The sequence below is a fragment of the Gobio gobio genome, assembly GCF_949357685.1.
Source record: "Gobio gobio genome assembly, chromosome: 25".
Classification (NCBI taxonomy): Eukaryota; Metazoa; Chordata; class Actinopteri; order Cypriniformes; family Gobionidae; genus Gobio; species Gobio gobio.
This window is the reverse complement of record NC_137121.1, coordinates 42,592,482-42,616,118: the sequence shown is the minus strand read 5'-3', so window position 1 is coordinate 42,616,118 and position 23,637 is coordinate 42,592,482. Positions and strand designations below refer to the sequence as shown.

The 23,637-nt window shown below is 45.1% G+C and overlaps 1 protein-coding gene across 1 annotated transcript in view; it reads right to left on the bottom strand.

Moving 5' to 3' along the window:
* insc (INSC spindle orientation adaptor protein) overlaps positions 1 to 23,637 on the bottom strand; it is a 75,623-nt gene that overhangs the window by 43,763 nt on the left and 8,223 nt on the right. The window contains exon 2 of the mRNA XM_079809104.1: positions 1,357 to 1,439. Coding sequence (XP_079665230.1) covers positions 1,357 to 1,412 — 56 coding nt within the window. The 5' untranslated portion in view covers positions 1,413 to 1,439. The remainder of the gene's footprint in view (positions 1 to 1,356; positions 1,440 to 23,637) is intronic.

Below are 23,637 nucleotides of genomic sequence, written 5' to 3'. Positions count from 1 at the left end.
CTTCGTAATTTAACATCACCAAGGCCTTTAGATTAGACTGACCAAACATGATGTTGATCTGATTAAATCTCTAGGAGGAGTTTGTTAAAGTACAACGCCTGGAAATGACAAAAATTCGAAATATCTCACTTCCTGTTGGGCTTCAGATTTTGCTCAGAGAGTTTTGCAGGTATTGGGCTGTTAAACGTGTGTACTGAATAACATACTCGTACGTGAAATGTAGAGCGAACAGCCCTTAAATGGAATTTTGTATGTGGCGCTATTGAGCCATTTTGCCACACCTGACGCCGGTTTCACACCGCACGCGCAAGCAGTGTGTATGGTGAGCGGAAGCAGCTGAACCACGGCTCGTGTAGGGCAAATACACACAAATATGGTCCATTCTGTCACGTTTCCGGTGTTCTCCTCCGACCCCTGTCTGTCTCGTGCTTTGATTAATGATGGACAGCACATATCTGCTGCGAATACGACCGTGTTCCCCTCTCTCCCAAACACACATGCATATAACATGCTTTACATGATAAAAGTTTAAAAGATTCAAACCTTAAAGTTAAGATAAGCCTCTATTTTTAATAATTTAAACAGGCCTTTGAAGTTTGGGCAAAAACTTCTGGCAGCGACGTGTTTTCGTGTATTTTCTTTTTCTTTGATATGGCAGGTCATCTACAAAAACAAGAAACAGGTCAGAAGTGTTTGTGTTCTGGCCATGTTCTGAGAGAGTTAGATGACTGACACAAACACACACACACACACACACACACACACACACACACACACACACACACACACACACACACACACACACACACACTGACTGTCTGCTTGTGTGTCTGCTGTTGCTAACACTTTACAACACTGTGATGAATAACTGCACAGGAACAAATGAGTAAAGCAGTATTAACACTCTGATCTGCTCTTTATCAATGTACTTACATCAAAAATAAATAATAATAATAATAGTTAGGATTGCCTGTTGATGTCTGATTGTTAAAATATAGAGTACAGTAAGTGTAAACATGTTCTGCACCCACATTAGCATTATGTATTGTTATGTGTTTAGTAAGCGTTAAACTTAACCACCACCCTTTACACAAACACACATAAAGCTACTAAATGATTACTAAACGATTATAAACATTTACAGATGATGAATAGTTGCAACTTTAGATGGGGTTCTGCAAAAACATGACATTTGTAAGCATTTCAATTCTTATTAAATATTGACTGCTTATTATGCAATGTTTAATAAGTTCGTCAGTAAACATTAAAAAGCACATTATCTCATACGAATGAAAGTTCTTATAAAGTGCTACCCTTATAATAAGAGAATGATGATAGGTAATGAATGTCCCTTACATCTGTCCAGAGATGGAGGAGTAGCTGCTCTGTCTGGAGGACTGCGGCGTGGCCATTCTGTGCTCCTCACCTCAACATAGCACCTGCAAACACAACATTCACATGATGAAGAGCTCTGACCACAGCCGAGGTCACACTGACCACTGCTAACACAGTCTTCAAGCAGGAGGAGGAGGAACGTCTTACACCATCGTGCCACCCGAACCCGAACCCTCTCTTCAGGGTGGTGCTGGCTTTCTTAGTCAATGTTCATGTGGTGTTTGATGTATCTGTGGAGTGCTGGCCAGTGGAGCATAGGTCAGTGCATTACCTGGAATGGACTTAGTTCATTTGATGGATTTCTCTTTCTCTGACCCTAACCCTTGTCACAAGACCCACACCACAAACACACTCGGGCCCTGTCCCAAATGGCACCCTAAACCCTCACGGTCTTCCTCTGAGTCCGCAGAAGTGCGCATCGAGGGTGCATATCGACCTCAAGCACCCTTCTGAGACCTAAAATGACCAATGGGACACCCTGCGGTCTCATGGACTTAACGGACACACACGCAACGGCCATTGTAAGTCCACAAGACCGACAGTGCACATGGAGTGTGCCATTTAGGACAGGGCCTCAGCCGCTCATGCCATCACTGAGCCTCTACTGCCATCTAGTGGATGTACTTCAAATTACATATGATTTTATTAGTAAAAGTGTTTGTTTTCCAGTAGATGGCAGCAATCTTCCATTAAACCATGAATGAAATTGAATGTAATCATCATTAAAGTGAATTTTATGTAAATGTTGCTATTTATATAAATGTATATATTTAAATTAGGACCCACTTTATATTAGGTGGCCTTAACTACTATGTACTAACATTTTAATTAATCATTTGATACAATGCACTTATTGTGTACATACATGTTTTTACATTGTACTTACATTTTAAAAAATACCTGCATGTAATTACGTCTGTGATTAATTTATGTAGTTACATTTGTAATTACACTGTTGACACTTCCCTTACACCAAACTCTACCCTTAAACTTACCCACACCACCACACCTGTCCCTAACTTTACCCTTAAACTTACCCACACCACCACACCTGTCCCTAACTCTACCCTTAAACTTACCCACACCACCACACCTGTCCCTAACCCTACCCTTAAACTTACCCACACCACCACACCTGTCCCTAACTCTACCCTTAAACTTACCCACACCACCACACCTGTCCCTAACTCTACCCTTAAACTTACCCACACCACCACACCTGTCCCTAACTTTACCCTTAAACTTACCCACACCACCACACCTGTCCCTAACTCTACCCTTAAACTTACCCATACCACCACACCTGTCCCTAACTCTACCCTTAAACTTACACACACCACCACACCTGTCCCTAACTCTACCCTTAAACTTACCCATACCACCACACCTGTCCCTAACTTTACCCTTAAACTTACCCACACCACCACACCTGTCCCTAACTCTACCCTTAAACTTACCCATACCACCACACCTGTCCCTAACTTTACCCTTAAACTTACCCATACCACCACACCTGTCCCTAACTCTACCCTTAAACTTACCCATACCACCACACCTGTTCCTAACTCTACCCTTAAACTTACCCACACCACCACACCTGTCCCTAACTCTACCCTTAAACTTACCCACACCACCACACCTGTCCCTAACTTTACCCTTAAACTTACCCACACCACCACACCTGTCCCTAACCCTACCCTTAAACTTACCCACAACACCACACCTGTCCCTAACCCTACCCTTAAACTTACCCACACCACCACACCTGTCCCTAACCCTACCCTTAAACTTACCCATACCACCACACCTGTCCCTAACTCTACCCTTAAACTTACCCACACCACCACACCTGTCCCTAACTCTACCCTTAAACTTACCCACACCAACACACCTGTCCCTAACCCTACCCTTAAACTTACCCATACCACCACACCTGTCCCTAACTCTACCCTTAAACTTACCCATACCACCACACCTGTCCCTAACCCTACCCTTAAACTTACCCACACCACCACACCTGTCCCTAACTCTACCCTTAAACTTACCCACACCACCACACCTGTCCCTAACCCTACCCTTAAACTTACCCATACCACCACACCTGTCCCTAACTCTACCCTTAAACTTACCCATACCACCACACCTGTCCCTAACTCTACCCTTAAACTTACCCATCTCACCACACCTGTCCCTAACTCTACCCTTAAACTTACCCACACCACCACACCTGTCCCTAACCCTACCCTTAAACTTACCCATACAACCACACCTGTCCCTAACTCTACCCTTAAACTTACCCACACCACCACACCTATCCCTAACCCTACCCTTAAACTTACCCACACCACCACACCTGTCCCTAACCCTACCCTTAAACTTACCCACACCACCACACCTGTCCCTAACTCTACCCTTAAACTTACCCATACCACCACACCTGTCCCTAACTCTACCCTTAAACTTACCCATACCACCACACCTGTCCCTAACTCTACCCTTAAACTTACCCATACCACCACACCTGTCCCTAACTTTACCCTTAAACTTACCCACACCACCACACCTGTCCCTAACTCTACCCTTAAACTTACCCACACCACCACACCTGTCCCTAACTCTACCCTTAAACTTACTCACACCACCACACCTGTCCCTAACCCTACCCTTAAACTGACCCCTCTCACCACACCTGTCCCTAACTCTACCCTTAAACTGACCCATCTCACCACACCTGTCCCTAACTCTACCCTTAAACTTACCCATACCACCACACCTGTCCCTAACTTTACCCTTAAACTTACCCACACCACCACACCTGTCCCTAACTCTACCCTTAAACTTACCCACACCACCACACCTGTCCCTAACTCTACCCTTAAACTTACTCACACCACCACACCTGTCCCTAACCCTACCCTTAAACTGACCCCTCTCACCACACCTGTACCTAACTCTACCCTTAAACTTACCCATACCACCACACCTGTCCCTAACTCTACCCTTAAATTGTCCCACACCACCACACCTGTCCCTAACTCTACCCTTAAATTGTCCCACACCACCACACCTGTCCCTAACCCTACCCTTAAACTGACCCATCTCACCACACCTGTCCCTAACCCTACCCTTAAACTGACCCATCTCACCACACCTGTCCCTAACCCTACCCTTAAACTTACCCATACCACCACACCTGTCCCTAACTCTACCCTTAAACTTACCCACACCACCACACCTGTCCCTAACCCTACCCTTAAACTTACCCATACCACCACACCTGTCCCTAACTCTACCCTTAAACTTACCCACACCACCACACCTGTCCCTAACTTTACCCTTAAACTTACCCACACCACCACACCTGTCCCTAACTCTACCCTTAAACTTACCCACACCACCACACCTGTCCCTAACTTTACCCTTAAACTTACCCACACCACCACACCTGTCCCTAACTTTACCCTTAAACTTACCCACACCACCACACCTGTCCCTAACTCTACCCTTAAACTTACCCACACCACCACACCTGTCCCTAACTTTACCCTTAAACTTACCCACACCACCACACCTGTCCCTAACCCTACCCTTAAACTTACCCACACCACCACACCTGTCCCTAACTCTACCCTTAAACTTACCCACACCACCACACCTGTCCCTAACTTTACCCTTAAAATTACCCACACCACCACACCTGTCCCTAACCCTACCCTTAAACTTACCCACACCACCACACCTGTCCCTAACTCTACCCTTAAACTTACCCACACCACCACACCTGTCCCTAACTCTACCCTTAAACTTACCCACACCACCACACCTGTCCCTAACTCTACCCTTAAACTTACCCACACCACCACACCTGTCCCTAACTTTACCCTTAAACTTACCCACACCACCACACCTGTCCCTAACTCTACCCTTAAACTTACCCACACCACCACACCTGTCCCTAACTCTACCCTTAAACTTACCCACACCACCACACCTGTCCCTAACTCTACCCCTAAACTTACCCACACCACCACACCTGTCCCTAACTTTACCCTTAAACTTACCCACACCACCACACCTGTCCCTAACCCTACCCTTAAACTTACCCACACCACCACACCACACCTGTCCCTAACCCTACCCTTAAACTTACCCACACCACCACACCTGTCCCTAACCCTACCCTTAAACTTACCCATACCACCACACCTGTCCCTAACTCTACCCTTAAACTTACCCACACCACCACACCTGTCCCTAACTCTACCCTTAAACTTACCCACACCAACACACCTGTCCCTAACCCTACCCTTAAACTTACCCATACCACCACACCTGTCCCTAACTCTACCCTTAAACTTACCCATACCACCACACCTGTCCCTAACCCTACCCTTAAACTTACCCACACCACCACACCTGTCCCTAACTCTACCCTTAAACTTACCCACACCACCACACCTGTCCCTAGCCCTACCCTTAAACTTACCCATACCACCACACCTGTCCCTAACTCTACCCTTAAACTTACCCATACCACCACACCTGTCCCTAACTCTACCCTTAAACTTACCCATCTCACCACACCTGTCCCTAACTCTACCCTTAAACTTACCCACACCACCACACCTGTCCCTAACCCTACCCTTAAACTTACCCATACCACCACACCTGTCCCTAACTCTACCCTTAAACTTACCCACACCACCACACCTGTCCCTAACCCTACCCTTAAACTTACCCACACCACCACACCTGTCCCTAACCCTACCCTTAAACTTACCCAGCAGCCATATCACCCTGACGCCCAAGACTGGTTTCCCACTGTAGCTAAGCAGGGCTGAGCCTGGTTAGTACCTGGATGGGAGACCAACTGGGAAAAACCAGGTAGCTGCTGGTAGAAGTGTTAGTGAGGCCAGCAGGGGGTGCTCACCCTGTGGTCTGTGTGGGTCCTAACACCCCAGTATAGTGATTGGGACACTATACTGTAACAAGCACCGTCCTTCAGATGAGACGTTAAACCGAGGTCCTGACTCTCTGTGGTCATTAAAAATCCCAGGATGTCCTTCGATAAAGAGTAGGGGTGTAACCCCGGCATCCTGGCCAAATTTGCCCATTGGCCCCTCTCCATCATGGCCTCCTAATCATCCCCATATACAGATTGGCTTCATCACTCTGTCTCCTCTCCACCAATCAGCTGGTGTGTGGTGGGCGTTCTGGCGCAATATGGCTGCCGTCGCATCATCCAGGTGGATGCTGCACATTGGTGGTGGTTGAGGAGATTCCCCCTTCTATATGTAAAGCGCTTTGAGTGCCTAGAAAAGCGCTATATAAATGTAACTAATTAATTAATACCCACACCACCACACCTGTCCCTAACTCTACCCTTAAACTTACCCATACCACCACACCTGTCCCTAACTCTACCCTTAAACTTACCCATACCACCACACCTGTCCCTAACTCTACCCTTAAACTTACCCATACCACCACACCTGTCCCTAACTTTACCCTTAAACTTACCCACACCACCACACCTGTCCCTAACTCTACCCTTAAACTTACCCACACCACCACACCTGTCCCTAACTCTACCCTTAAACTTACTCACACCACCACACCTGTCCCTAACCCTACCCTTAAACTGACCCCTCTCACCACACCTGTCCCTAACTCTACCCTTAAACTGACCCATCTCACCACACCTGTCCCTAACCCTACCCTTAAACTTACCCACACCACCACACCTGTCCCTAACCCTACCCTTAAACTTACCCATACCACCACACCTGTCCCTAACTCTACCCTTAAACTTACCCATACCACCACACCTGTCCCTAACTCTACCCTTAAATTGTCCCACACCACCACACCTGTCCCTAACCCTACCCTTAAACTGACCCATCTCACCACACCTGTCCCTAACTCTACCCTTAAACTGACCCATCTCACCACACCTGTCCCTAACCCTACCCTTAAACTTACCCATACCACCACACCTGTCCCTAACTCTACCCTTAAACTTACCCACACCACCACACCTGTCCCTAACCCTACCCTTAAACTTACCCATACCACCACACCTGTCCCTAACTCTACCCTTAAACTTACCCACACCACCACACCTGTCCCTAACTTTACCCTTAAACTTACCCACACCACCACACCTGTCCCTAACCCTACCCTTAAACTGACCCCTCTCACCACACCTGTCCCTAACTCTACCCTTAAACTGACCCATCTCACCACACCTGCCCCTAACCCTACCCTTAAACTTACCCACACCACCACACCTGTCCCTAACCCTACCCTTAAACTTACCCATACCACCACACCTGTCCCTAACTCTACCCTTAAACTTACCCATACCACCACACCTGTCCCTAACTCTACCCTTAAATTGTCCCACACCACCACACCTGTCCCTAACCCTACCCTTAAACTGACCCATCTCACCACACCTGTCCCTAACTCTACCCTTAAACTGACCCATCTCACCACACCTGTCCCTAACCCTACCCTTAAACTTACCCATACCACCACACCTGTCCCTAACTCTACCCTTAAACTTACCCACACCACCACACCTGTCCCTAACCCTACCCTTAAACTGTCCCACACCACCACACCTGTCCCTAACTTCACCCTTAAACTTACCCACACCACCACACCTGTCCCTAACTCTACCCTTAAACTTACCCACACCACCACACCTGTCCCTAACCCTACCCTTAAACTGTCCCACACCACCACACCTGTCCCTAACCCTACCCTTAAACTTACCCACACCACCACACCTGTCCCTAACCCTACCCTTAAACTTACCCATACCACCACACCTGTCCTTAACCCTACCCTTAAACTTACCCACACCACCACACCTGTCCCTAACCCTACCCTTAAACTTACCCACACCACCACACCTGTCCCTAACCCTACCCTTAAACTGTCCCACACCACCACACCTGTCCCTAACCCTACCCTTAAACTTACCCACACCACCACACCTGTCCCTAACTCTACCCTTAAACTTACCCACACCACCACACCTGTCCCTAACCCTACCCTTAAACTTACCCACACCACCACACCTGTCCCTAACTCTACCCTTAAACTTACTCACACCACCACACCTGTCCCTAACCCTACCCTTAAACTTACCCACACCACCACACCTGTCCCTAACCCTACCCTTAAACTTACCCACACCACCACACCTGTCCCTAACCCTGCCCTTAAACTTACCCATACCACCACACCTGTCCCTAACTCTACCCTTAAACTTACCCACACCACCACACCTGTCCCTAACTCTACCCTTAAACTTACCCACACCACCACACCTGTCCCTAACTTTACCCTTAAACTTACCCACACCACCACACCTGTCCCTAACCCTACCCTTAAACTTACCCACACCACCACACCTGTCCCTAACCCAACCCTTAAACTTACCCACACCACCACACCTGTCCCTAACTCTACCCTTAAACTTACCCACACCACCACACCTGTCCCTAACTCTACCCTTAAACTTACCCACACCACCACACCTGTCCCTTACTCTACCCTTAAACTTACCCACACCACCACACCTGTCCCTAACCCTACCCTTAAACTTACCCACACCACCACACCTGTCCCTAACCCAACCCTTAAACTTACCCACACCACCACACCTGTCCCTAACTCTACCCTTAAACTTACCCACACCACCACACCTGTCCCTAACCCTACCCTTAAACTTACCCACACCACCACACCTGTCCCTAACTCTACCCTTAAACTTACCCACACCACCACACCTGTCCCTAACTTTACCCTTAAACTTACCCACACCACCACACCTGTCCCTAACCCTACCCTTAAACTTACCCACACCACCACACCTGTCCCTAACTCTACCCTTAAACTTACCCACACCACCACACCTGTCCCTAACTCTACCCTTAAACTTACCCACACCACCACACCTGTCCCTAACTCTACCCTTAAACTTACCCACACCACCACACCTGTCCCTAACTTTACCCTTAAACTTACCCACACCACCACACCTGTCCCTAACTCTACCCTTAAACTTACCCACACCACCACACCTGTCCCTAACTCTACCCTTAAACTTACCCACACCACCACACCTGTCCCTAACTCTACCCTTAAACTTACCCACACCACCACACCTGTCCCTAACTTTACCCTTAAACTTACCCACACCACCACACCTGTCCCTAACCCTACCCTTAAACTTACCCACACCACCACACCACACCTGTCCCTAACCCTACCCTTAAACTTACCCACACCACCACACCTGTCCCTAACCCTACCCTTAAACTTACCCATACCACCACACCTGTCCCTAACTCTACCCTTAAACTTACCCACACCACCACACCTGTCCCTAACCCTACCCTTAAACTGTCCCACACCACCACACCTGTCCCTAACTTCACCCTTAAACTTACCCACACCACCACACCTGTCCCTAACTCTACCCTTAAACTTACCCACACCACCACACCTGTCCCTAACCCTACCCTTAAACTGTCCCACACCACCACACCTGTCCCTAACCCTACCCTTAAACTTACCCACACCACCACACCTGTCCCTAACCCTACCCTTAAACTTACCCATACCACCACACCTGTCCTTAACCCTACCCTTAAACTTACCCACACCACCACACCTGTCCCTAACCCTACCCTTAAACTTACCCACACCACCACACCTGTCCCTAACCCTACCCTTAAACTGTCCCACACCACCACACCTGTCCCTAACCCTACCCTTAAACTTACCCACACCACCACACCTGTCCCTAACTCTACCCTTAAACTTACCCACACCACCACACCTGTCCCTAACCCTACCCTTAAACTTACCCACACCACCACACCTGTCCCTAACTCTACCCTTAAACTTACTCACACCACCACACCTGTCCCTAACCCTACCCTTAAACTTACCCACACCACCACACCTGTCCCTAACCCTACCCTTAAACTTACCCACACCACCACACCTGTCCCTAACCCTGCCCTTAAACTTACCCATACCACCACACCTGTCCCTAACTCTACCCTTAAACTTACCCACACCACCACACCTGTCCCTAACTCTACCCTTAAACTTACCCACACCACCACACCTGTCCCTAACTTTACCCTTAAACTTACCCACACCACCACACCTGTCCCTAACCCTACCCTTAAACTTACCCACACCACCACACCTGTCCCTAACCCAACCCTTAAACTTACCCACACCACCACACCTGTCCCTAACTCTACCCTTAAACTTACCCACACCACCACACCTGTCCCTAACTCTACCCTTAAACTTACCCACACCACCACACCTGTCCCTTACTCTACCCTTAAACTTACCCACACCACCACACCTGTCCCTAACCCTACCCTTAAACTTACCCACACCACCACACCTGTCCCTAACCCAACCCTTAAACTTACCCACACCACCACACCTGTCCCTAACTCTACCCTTAAACTTACCCACACCACCACACCTGTCCCTAACCCTACCCTTAAACTTACCCACACCACCACACCTGTCCCTAACTCTACCCTTAAACTTACCCACACCACCACACCTGTCCCTAACTTTACCCTTAAACTTACCCACACCACCACACCTGTCCCTAACCCTACCCTTAAACTTACCCACACCACCACACCTGTCCCTAACTCTACCCTTAAACTTACCCACACCACCACACCTGTCCCTAACTCTACCCTTAAACTTACCCACACCACCACACCTGTCCCTAACTCTACCCTTAAACTTACCCACACCACCACACCTGTCCCTAACTTTACCCTTAAACTTACCCACACCACCACACCTGTCCCTAACTCTACCCTTAAACTTACCCACACCACCACACCTGTCCCTAACTCTACCCTTAAACTTACCCACACCACCACACCTGTCCCTAACTCTACCCTTAAACTTACCCACACCACCACACCTGTCCCTAACTTTACCCTTAAACTTACCCACACCACCACACCTGTCCCTAACCCTACCCTTAAACTTACCCACACCACCACACCACACCTGTCCCTAACCCTACCCTTAAACTTACCCACACCACCACACCTGTCCCTAACCCTACCCTTAAACTTACCCATACCACCACACCTGTCCCTAACTCTACCCTTAAACTTACCCACACCACCACACCTGTCCCTAACTCTACCCTTAAACTTACCCACACCAACACACCTGTCCCTAACCCTACCCTTAAACTTACCCATACCACCACACCTGTCCCTAACTCTACCCTTAAACTTACCCATACCACCACACCTGTCCCTAACCCTACCCTTAAACTTACCCACACCACCACACCTGTCCCTAACTCTACCCTTAAACTTACCCACACCACCACACCTGTCCCTAACCCTACCCTTAAACTTACCCATACCACCACACCTGTCCCTAACTCTACCCTTAAACTTACCCATACCACCACACCTGTCCCTAACTCTACCCTTAAACTTACCCATCTCACCACACCTGTCCCTAACTCTACCCTTAAACTTACCCACACCACCACACCTGTCCCTAACCCTACCCTTAAACTTACCCATACCACCACACCTGTCCCTAACTCTACCCTTAAACTTACCCACACCACCACACCTGTCCCTAACCCTACCCTTAAACTTACCCACACCACCACACCTGTCCCTAACCCTACCCTTAAACTTACCCACACCACCACACCTGTCCCTAACTCTACCCTTAAACTTACCCATACCACCACACCTGTCCCTAACTCTACCCTTAAACTTACCCATACCACCACACCTGTCCCTAACTCTACCCTTAAACTTACCCTTACCACCACACCTGTCCCTAACTTTACCCTTAAACTTACCCACACCACCACACCTGTCCCTAACTCTACCCTTAAACTTACCCACACCACCACACCTGTCCCTAACTCTACCCTTAAACTTACTCACACCACCACACCTGTCCCTAACCCTACCCTTAAACTGACCCCTCTCACCACACCTGTCCCTAACTCTACCCTTAAACTGACCCATCTCACCACACCTGTCCCTAACCCTACCCTTAAACTTACCCACACCACCACACCTGTCCCTAACCCTACCCTTAAACTTACCCATACCACCACACCTGTCCCTAACTCTACCCTTAAACTTACCCATACCACCACACCTGTCCCTAACTCTACCCTTAAATTGTCCCACACCACCACACCTGTCCCTAACCCTACCCTTAAACTGACCCATCTCACCACACCTGTCCCTAACTCTACCCTTAAACTGACCCATCTCACCACACCTGTCCCTAACCCTACCCTTAAACTTACCCATACCACCACACCTGTCCCTAACTCTACCCTTAAACTTACCCACACCACCACACCTGTCCCTAACCCTACCCTTAAACTTACCCATACCACCACACCTGTCCCTAACTCTACCCTTAAACTTACCCACACCACCACACCTGTCCCTAACTTTACCCTTAAACTTACCCACACCACCACACCTGTCCCTAACCCTACCCTTAAACTGACCCCTCTCACCACACCTGTCCCTAACTCTACCCTTAAACTGACCCATCTCACCACACCTGCCCCTAACCCTACCCTTAAACTTACCCACACCACCACACCTGTCCCTAACCCTACCCTTAAACTTACCCATACCACCACACCTGTCCCTAACTCTACCCTTAAACTTACCCATACCACCACACCTGTCCCTAACTCTACCCTTAAATTGTCCCACACCACCACACCTGTCCCTAACCCTACCCTTAAACTGACCCATCTCACCACACCTGTCCCTAACTCTACCCTTAAACTGACCCATCTCACCACACCTGTCCCTAACCCTACCCTTAAACTTACCCATACCACCACACCTGTCCCTAACTCTACCCTTAAACTTACCCACACCACCACACCTGTCCCTAACCCTACCCTTAAACTGTCCCACACCACCACACCTGTCCCTAACTTCACCCTTAAACTTACCCACACCACCACACCTGTCCCTAACTCTACCCTTAAACTTACCCACACCACCACACCTGTCCCTAACCCTACCCTTAAACTGTCCCACACCACCACACCTGTCCCTAACCCTACCCTTAAACTTACCCACACCACCACACCTGTCCCTAACCCTACCCTTAAACTTACCCACACCACCACACCTGTCCCTAACCCTACCCTTAAACTTACCCACACCACCACACCTGTCCCTAACCCTACCCTTAAACTTACCCACACCACCACACCTGTCCCTAACCCTACCCTTAAACTGTCCCACACCACCACACCTGTCCCTAACCCTACCCTTAAACTTACCCACACCACCACACCTGTCCCTAACTCTACCCTTAAACTTACCCACACCACCACACCTGTCCCTAACCCTACCCTTAAACTTACCCACACCACCACACCTGTCCCTAACTCTACCCTTAAACTTACTCACACCACCACACCTGTCCCTAACCCTACCCTTAAACTTACCCACACCACCACACCTGTCCCTAACCCTACCCTTAAACTTACCCACACCACCACACCTGTCCCTAACCCTGCCCTTAAACTTACCCATACCACCACACCTGTCCCTAACTCTACCCTTAAACTTACCCACACCACCACACCTGTCCCTAACTCTACCCTTAAACTTACCCACACCACCACACCTGTCCCTAACTTTACCCTTAAACTTACCCACACCACCACACCTGTCCCTAACCCTACCCTTAAACTTACCCACACCACCACACCTGTCCCTAACCCAACCCTTAAACTTACCCACACCACCACACCTGTCCCTAACTCTACCCTTAAACTTACCCACACCACCACACCTGTCCCTAACTCTACCCTTAAACTTACCCACACCACCACACCTGTCCCTTACTCTACCCTTAAACTTACCCACACCACCACACCTGTCCCTAACTCTACCCTAAAACTTACCCACACCACCACACCTGTCCCTAACCCTACCCTTAAACTTACCCATACCACCACACCTGTTCCTAACTCTACCCTTAAACTTACCCACACCACCACACCTGTCCCTAACCCTACCCTTAAACTTACCCATACCACCACACCTGTCCCTAACCCTACCCTTAAACTTACCCACACCACCACACCTGTCCCTAACCCTACCCTTAAACTTACCCACACCACCACACCTGTCCCTAACCCTACCCTTAAACTGTCCCACACCACCACACCTGTCCCTAACCCTACCCTTAAACTTACCCACACCACCACACCTGTCCCTAACCCTACCCTTAAACTTACCCACACCACCACACCTGTCCCTAACCCTACCCTTAAACTTACCCATACCACCACACCTGTCCCTAACTCTACCCTTAAACTTACCCACACCACCACACCTGTCCCTAACTCTACCCTTAAACTTACCCACACCACCACACCTGTCCCTAACTTTACCCTTAAACTTACCCATACCACCACACCTGTCCCTAACTCTACCCTTAAACTTACCCACACCACCACACCTGTCCCTAACTCTACCCGTATCCCACCTCAATATCAGCAAAGGTGTTTTGCAATACAATATGAACACAGTAAGTACATAGTACTTAAGGCCACCATCATTGGCTAATGAACTATAGACCCTTTCCTAAAATACACAAGCAGATGCAATAGACTTTAACTTATCATTAGGTTTATTGACATGTATTCTTTACTTCAGTGAGCTCATGTTTCTGCCTTAAATTAAAACATTGTCCGCTAATTGCTTATATTTCTGAAATGCTTCAGTCAGTCTCCTCTGATAACAGTTGTAAATTGTAATGCAGACGCATGCATTTCCTGTGAAGCTGCTTTGAGGCGATATGAATTGTGAAACGCGCTGTACAAATAAATGTGAATTTAATTGTTTATGCTTTCTGTTATCACTTACATGCGACATTACAATTTCAAAGTTTTCATACATTGCATCCACAAGCCCCAGTGTCATTCGAAACCACGAGAGAAAGCGCTGTGAATCTCTGTAATGGAAACGGTCTCATGTGTTCTGACAGGTTGAGTTGTTAACATCAGTAAGTAACTGCACCGCTCGAGCGTCTCCGTTTGCTGATGGTGAAAGCCGTGAGCTTCAGAGATCGTCCAGGTTCATCTCCCAACACTGATCTAACCTGAAGCGCTTCTATTCTTGTCCTGTCCTTTCCTCCGTAGTAATTGTATTACTATGCCAAAAGAATATGCCTTATCTTCTGATTGCTGGCAGAAGGCCATCCAGTGACTCAGTACGCTTTAGTGCTCCTTCCATGTTATTTATTGATGTATCCCATTTACATGATTCAATTTACACAACCTGCTAAGCATGGAAGCCTGTACTCTCTTCTCATTCGTTTAATGACATCCTGCGGCAGGAAGGGCTGAAGTTTACTCATCTGTGCTGGACGCTGGTATCTGTGATTGGGGATGATGAATAGGGTCTCAGCGACAGGACAGGCCAGTAAAGATACACGCTTCTGCCACTCCCAGAAAACTCTCAGGAGCTTTTCCTGCTCATAAGTCAAACTTAGAGATGCTGATAGAAATGCCTTCAGAGTCTGAATTCTGATCAGGTTTCCCGCTCCATCTTCTCTAAATCTGAACATGATTGAGTCAAGCCTGTCAGACACAGAACAGAAGATTTCAGGCTCAGTTTTGACAGATGTTTAGTAACTGTGCCTTCGCAGGCATTACTGTTACACATGAGAATACGGAAAGTCTGCTTCTACCACACGTACATTTACTAACGCTCATGCACATTATAACGTACAATACTGACAGCACTAGAAACGTAGCAGTTCCCATGCATGAATATTAAAGTCGTGGCATTAATGTGTGGATTCTATTGTGTTTAATTGTCATATCAACACATGTTTTGCAGTTTACTCAAATCATGTGCTTTACTTGTTATGAATTCAACATTTGAAATATCTCACGCTTAAGAAGCGATACGACATGTTTTATGGCAGTGGTATCGAACGCTCATGAACATTTTCATGGATTAATAACTTAAAATCTGCCATACAAAACTATATGGGACTGCACAACGTCATCTGAACTACTTTTGGTAGAGCTTTCGACATTTCGCAAAAAAAATAAATGATTGTGATTACACTTGCCTGTCCGTTATGCCTTTATTTCTAACTGTACATGGCTTTGAGGAATGGTTATGGGTAGGTGTAGGATCAGCGGATGAAAATGTCGCTTTAATGCTATATTTTTACTAAAATTGACATTTTTGACATTTGACACATTTCTGTCCATTACGTTTTATTATTTTAATATTCTGTGCAAAATGGTTATAGGGTTAGGGTTAATTATAGGGAAATTATACATATATCTTTATAAAATGAAAGATTCGTAAATATTTTACATTTTTTAGCTGTTTTTTAGTCTGTCCGATATGGTTTTTTGGGGGCCGATACACATACCGATATTAGGGAGTAAAAAATGTCTGATATCGATATATCGGCCGATATTCTTTATGTGTATAATATAGTACAGTACCACTTTCCCATTGATGTGTCCAAACCTTTGACTAGTATTGTATATATATAATGCAGTATATACATAGTATACATGCATTGTACATAAATACAACAGAACAAACATATCAATGAAATAAACAGTTCTTTTCTGTTTTGTCATAGGTCTAAACTAGATTTCCAGGTACAGAAATAGTGATCAAATGTCAAAAATCACTGCATAGTCTTCAGTGTATAAATATAGATAAACCCTTATTACAGTTATTCTGTCTTTTGCTATCTCGTCTTTTATTAGAAAACGCTTGACAAGATTTTTCTGTGTTATACGGTAGGGGGCGCTATTGCACATCTCCTGCATGAGTACAGAATCTGATCAAAACACAGGAGAAGAAGAAGCATAACGAGCGTTCTCTTATAAGCAGATGTATATGACAAATAACACAATCATCAACATTAAGCAGCATCTAAATCAAAACTGCCTAAAGTCATTGAATGAGATGTAGACCCAGGATGAGCTATGGGACGGTGAAGCTTTGGGGTGTTGATGGACTCTGATCATCGCTCTGAATCACATCTGTATGCAAGCTAGTTGCGATTTTCTCAGCTTTTTTCTTCAAAATGTTGCTTTTTTTGAGGCTCTGCTCTTTCTTCTGATATATTGCATGTTCAGACATTGATACAAGATATCCTGTGGGTCATGAAACTTGGTAAAATGACTAAAAACATTGGCGGTGACTGGCAAATGTCATGTTTACGTTCACTTAAGACATAACCGGCTATGTTTATGATGATACGCGACAAGACTGCCATTTTGACATCATTTTGTGTGAATATTCGCGTGCTGTGAGACGCTTGGGCGCACATTCATATCGCCGGCATATACGCCGATGCCAATATATCTGCGTTAGGCTCATATCGGCTGATAAAATTGGTCTGGCTCTAGTAAAAACTTAATAATGGTATGTTTAAATGTCGCCAATACATCCATATTTTACGTTTCAGCCCCTAGCCAAATGTACAAAAACGTATGTTTTGTGTCTTTGAAAGTTACGTATTAACGAGGAGACCAGGCTGACAACACGAATGTGTGACAACAACCTTACCATTCATTCACACACATGCACTTTGTATGAAAAGCATCCAAGTGTCATGAAAATGTAGTGAAGATTAGTCCGATTACAGAAGCGATCGAAAGCTGTATTCATGTGACAGGAGCGCAGAAGTTCTGCCTAAACTGCATTGTTTGCATTGAAACTCTTTCTTCCTGGAGAGCTCTCAGCGTGAAGGAGACAGGTCAAGCCGGCTGACCCACAGCGCTCGTTCAGGGGCAGGTCAAGAGCCGCTGGAAACCATCTCCCGATGAGAGCCCACTCACGGGAATCAAGTGTTTGGATATCGGGATGACTAATGAAAGAGTGTGATTTAAGCTTCAGTTTTAGGAGATGTAGTGTATAAAGCAGAGAAAGTAACGTTATATGTTTGGGTCTTGTCCGAAACTGCAGTCAGATTCTGAAGACGCTGTGATTGAGTTTTGAGTCTCTGTACTCAAATAAGATTTGCCATCCAAAAGAATATGTGTGCATTTCTATAGACACTACAGCAGACACATTATGCCGCTTTTCACAAGATGTGATATAAACCTCTGCTGTGCCCAGAATGTGTGTGTGAAGTTTCAGCTCAAAATACCCCCAGATCATTGATTATTGCTTGCCAAATTTGCCTCTATTTGGGTGTGAGCAAAAACACACGGCTTTCGTGTGTGTCTCTTTAAATGCAAATGAGCTAATACGTCGTAATTGCAATTTAGATAACCACAATGCTTTTATGACATCATATTCTTCCATTGACTTCAATTGGAAAATATTTTCAGATATCTACAAATGAGTTTTGACTAGTAGAAATTGTAAAAAAATTAATTTCCACTGGGATTTCTTGCACTAGTGGCGATTAAATTAGAGATATCTCTAACTGGGTTTTGTCTAGTCATAATCAAATTGGAGATATATTTAATTTGTCGTTTTTTAAATTATCCGAAAATACATGTGTAGATATCTTTAAGTAATTTATTACTAGTCAAATTATAGTAGTAGATATCTTGAACTGGATTTTTGACTAGGCAAAACTTAATTAGAGATATCTTGAATTGGAATTCGTCCCAGTCAAAACTCATTTAAAGATATCTTCAATTTAATTATAGACATCTGCATTCAGCTTTGTGACTAGGAAGAATTTCAGTGTGGATATCTTGAATGAACATTCTGACTAGACGAAATTATTTTATAGATATTGCTAAGCCCCGCCTTTTCTAACCATATTGTCTTCTAGGAGTGTGCCAAAAAATCTGAGAATGGCCTGGCCTGGTTTTCAGGTAATAAAATTGACCCTTTTCACATTTCCGGGTTTCTCAGAGCGGAAGTCATCATAGTTGGGTTAAATATTATAGCTGTGAATGAGAGAATACATTAAATATTTTTTTGTGTGCTCATTTGCTCACATAGCAAAAGAAAAACTTTCAAAAACTCTGGGTGGTGCTGAGGAAATGTAGTTTCACGTCACGCAACAGCGGATTCGACTAGGAGCAAGTACAATTCACAATAATCTTAAAATATAATTGTGACTAGTCGAAACTACTATTAGTCTCTAATTACCTTTGCGGATAAATGACACGTCTTTTAAAGATATCTATGACATCATTACAGATATCTCAAATGGAGTTTTGACTAGTCAAAATATATATTACAGATATCTCAAATCGAATTTCTTACTAGTACATTTATAATTGCAGATATCTCTAATTGTCAAGTCAAGTCAAGTCAACTTTATTTATACAGCACTTTTAACAATGCAGATTGTTTCAAAGCAGCTTTACAGTGTTAAACAGGAAAATAATGCAGCATAATTTTATTCAGCCGCTCTGGAGAAAACGCTGATGTCATCAGTTCATTTCAATTATCATACAATGACAGTGTGGGCTTTAGATCAGTAATTTAGTTTATACGGTTAATTTAGTTTAATAATTAGATTTATTTCGATGTTTAGTTGAAAAATTTAGTGTCCCCAACTGAGCACGCCAAGCCAGAGGCAACAGTGGCAAGGAAACCAAAACCCCATCAGGATAAAAAATATATTTATAGATAGTCAGAACAAAGGGTTATAATGCTAAAGCGGCTTGACACACATGTTTGCCCTCTACTCATTGTGGACACACCGATCTATCCGCGTCGTCAAATCCGCTGACTTGTAGCGTCGCATCTTGTGACATCACATCCTGTTTTTGGTTTGTTCACATGTCTTTGGTCCGTGTTGCGTTCATATATCAGTGGAACCGCACCAGAGTTGGTTTGGAAGCGGACCCAGACCCGTCTCTTTAGCGTCTCGTCCGCTTGTTTGGTGCGCTCCAGGGTTCACATGTGTTCAGATGAACCGCACTAACCCAGCAATCGCACCAGGGGTCGCTTTAACCCAACCAAACATGACGAGTGTGAACGCACCCTGAGATCTTATTGATGTCTACATTTCTCTATCCCCATAAAGGGATCTGATCTTACAGCGCTGACTGATCGTGAAGATATATCCTGCTGAGATTCCCATTTCCCTCCCCGACCTCAGAGATTGCCAGAGCTCATTCACATCAGTAAAGCCACATCTGAGATGCGATACATCTCCTGCTTGAGGAAAGATCTTTCCTGACCTCTGTTAACAACAGACCTACGGGACTCGAGATAAAACAACACTTCATCAAGCCTGGAGATTCTCTCTGAATATACAAGAGCACTTCACACTAAAAATATAAACCCTGAGTAAACGAAATCCTGGGTTCTCTTGCTTCACTTCACACTGCTTGTAATTACCCCAGGGTTTAGATTAGACAGCGGGTTTGTTGACTGCATTACAGTAACGGCAGCTTGAGCAGTTTCTCATCAGGATGTCCAAACAGTGGCATCAAGTAAATGTGAAACCTGATAAACACATCATAAACATGTGGTAACTGCGGTATAAGTGGAACAAATGACCCAGGTCTGGCCAAACGGTCATTACTTTCTAAAACTGGCTGTCACAGTAATGCATTTACAAGGCGCTTTATCACAAGCGAATGCTGAACGGAGGGCAGGTATCGGCTCAGTGTTTCATAAACACTGCATCCATCATTACAAATCACCGGCTACTAAACACTTCCTCACGCTTGTTTGCTCATGAGTGCATGTGCTCAATCGCCAATGGCAGGACAAAGCAGCCAATAATGAACACTAAACAAAGCATGAGTGTGGGGTGATGAAGCTGAAGGAGATCGGCTGAGGCGGCGAGTGGAGAGCAGGCTTCAGGAGCTCAGATCTCTCTGACTTCACCTTGGTGTTCTCTGCAGGTGCAAGCAGACATTCTGAGGGGCCCAAACCAATAAAGGGCCACTGGGGTGGAGGATTGGGTGCTTGTCCATACAAAAGATCCATCTTACTCTCACTAAACCTGTAAGTGTCTGATCTGGCTGATGCTCAGTGGGCTCTCCCTCTCTCTCTCTCTGAGCCCTCAGGGTTTCTCCTGACCATAGACGACACACAATCTCATCTTTTGATGAATAAATATACTATTATTAATTTTGTCATTTCATCTGAATATCAATATTTGTGAGATTTAGCCAGTCATAACAGTTTTTATCTAATTTTGTGTCTATCAAAAATAGTGATGGATTTGCAGACGCAATGTTTTTGGTTTTGTGGAGTAAATGTTATAGCTTTTATTTCGAAGTAAAAAGATAAAATTAGACCCTTGGGGTAAGATGACCCAGCCATATTTGGCACAGAAGGCCCCAAGTGGCATGTTGTTACTGGTGTTATTGTTTTTAAATGTAATACTTATTTTACATGATGTACATTTCAGGCATCTTCACTTTCATTAAAACCTATAGGTTAATTGAGTGATTTCTATTATGACAAAATCTATTATTTTTTTTATTATGAGATATCTTCAATTAAAATATGGACAATTAAATAAGTAAAAATTGATATGCTTGTACATAAGTCATAAAAAAATTACCTTTTAGATGATTATCTTTTAATGGCATTCAGATTTTTCTGTTATCAGTTTTTCAATTATTCTACTAAATTGTCAAAATAAAATTTTAAGTAGGATATTTTATTTAGTATTTTACATTAATGACACTTTAAAAGATATATAAATAGTAATAAGAATGATATCAAAAGTAATTTATAAATGGGTTATTATATGAAATTAGGCCTATATATTATCTGCAAAGCGTGCAATCGACAGCAAAGTTGCTGTTATTTATATTAGATCAGATCGGGTACAAAAACTTGATTAGACAAGAATTATAATTCTCTTCCAAGAACTTATTTTGTACAAGTTGTTAGCACTATTAGAAGATCAGGAGCAAAATAATACCGACAGAAATACAAAAACAAACTACCAAATTACTAATTCTGTGGATTGTAATGCGTTCTGTTAATGCAACGACATTCTGGAACTGTTGCCTCCGCTTTCCAGATTTCCACACACAGACTCTGAGTGACACTGGGGAGAGAGCGGGAAAACACGGAGCGGATTGGCGGAATGGGTGGATCTTTAGCGGAGGGAAAGCAGAACAGGGGTAATGGCCATAGACTGAGAGAGGAGCACCTCAGCTGATGAGTGGCTCTGGCCAACGGGACAACCCCCGTGCATAGAGTAGATGCTCTAAAACAGAAGCAGTATTATATATTTACAGTTCAAATCATCACATATATTTACAAATCATTTATATCATAAATATATTTATGTAGTTACATTTTTACCATGTTATAGATATATTTTAGATCCCTTAACTCTTATCCTGCAAACCTAAACATTAATAAAAAATGGCGATATCTTTTTTTTTTTTTTTTGCCGATTATTTTTCTAGGTTGTTTAACATTTATATCCTAAACCAGCTGTAAAAATACGAAATTTAGCTGCTTACATCTCGCAAGGTTTACTGAAGCGTGGCGAGAAGATATCTTTGCAGCACTAAAGTAGTGTGAATACTCTAATACTCAGACAAATACCTCACAGGTGACCTCATAGCTGGCGGCGGCCATGTTGACCATACTCATGATGACTGTAGACACTGAATGAAAGTCCACCTGCTATCACTTACTGACCTCACCACAACATTATAAAGCAGAGAAGCAGGTTTACTCGAGGAGAAGCGCTTCTGTGTTAGTGCGGTGAGGTCCATGCACACTGAAGACTTCCCTCATGAAGAGGACAGATGTCTGAGTGAGGTCAGGTTACGCTTTGCAGAGACCCTCCCTCTACACACACACACACACACTCGAATAATAGCCTCCCTCAGTACATCTGTCTAATAAACCACACCACAGTCCACACGACAATCCTTTGCCATTTCAAATGCAAAGTGTCAAACGTGTTCCTCACCGTGACATTGAAGGACAGAGGTCGAGGAACAGATGCACGCAGACAGAAATAAAGCGTGTCTTACCTTTTGTGAACGGACTAAAAGCGGCTATCATCCAAAGGCACAGAGGACGGGAGGGTTACAGCGAAAGTCTTCAGGAGCTCAGAGAACATCTTCAGAGTTACAGAGACGCTCATGTCCAATGAAACGGTGAGACTTCCAGCAGACGGGAAGCACCTTCAGCCCCTTAATAATGAATGAGTGTAACGAGACTCTCATGCTGTCCATGTGCTCTGCAT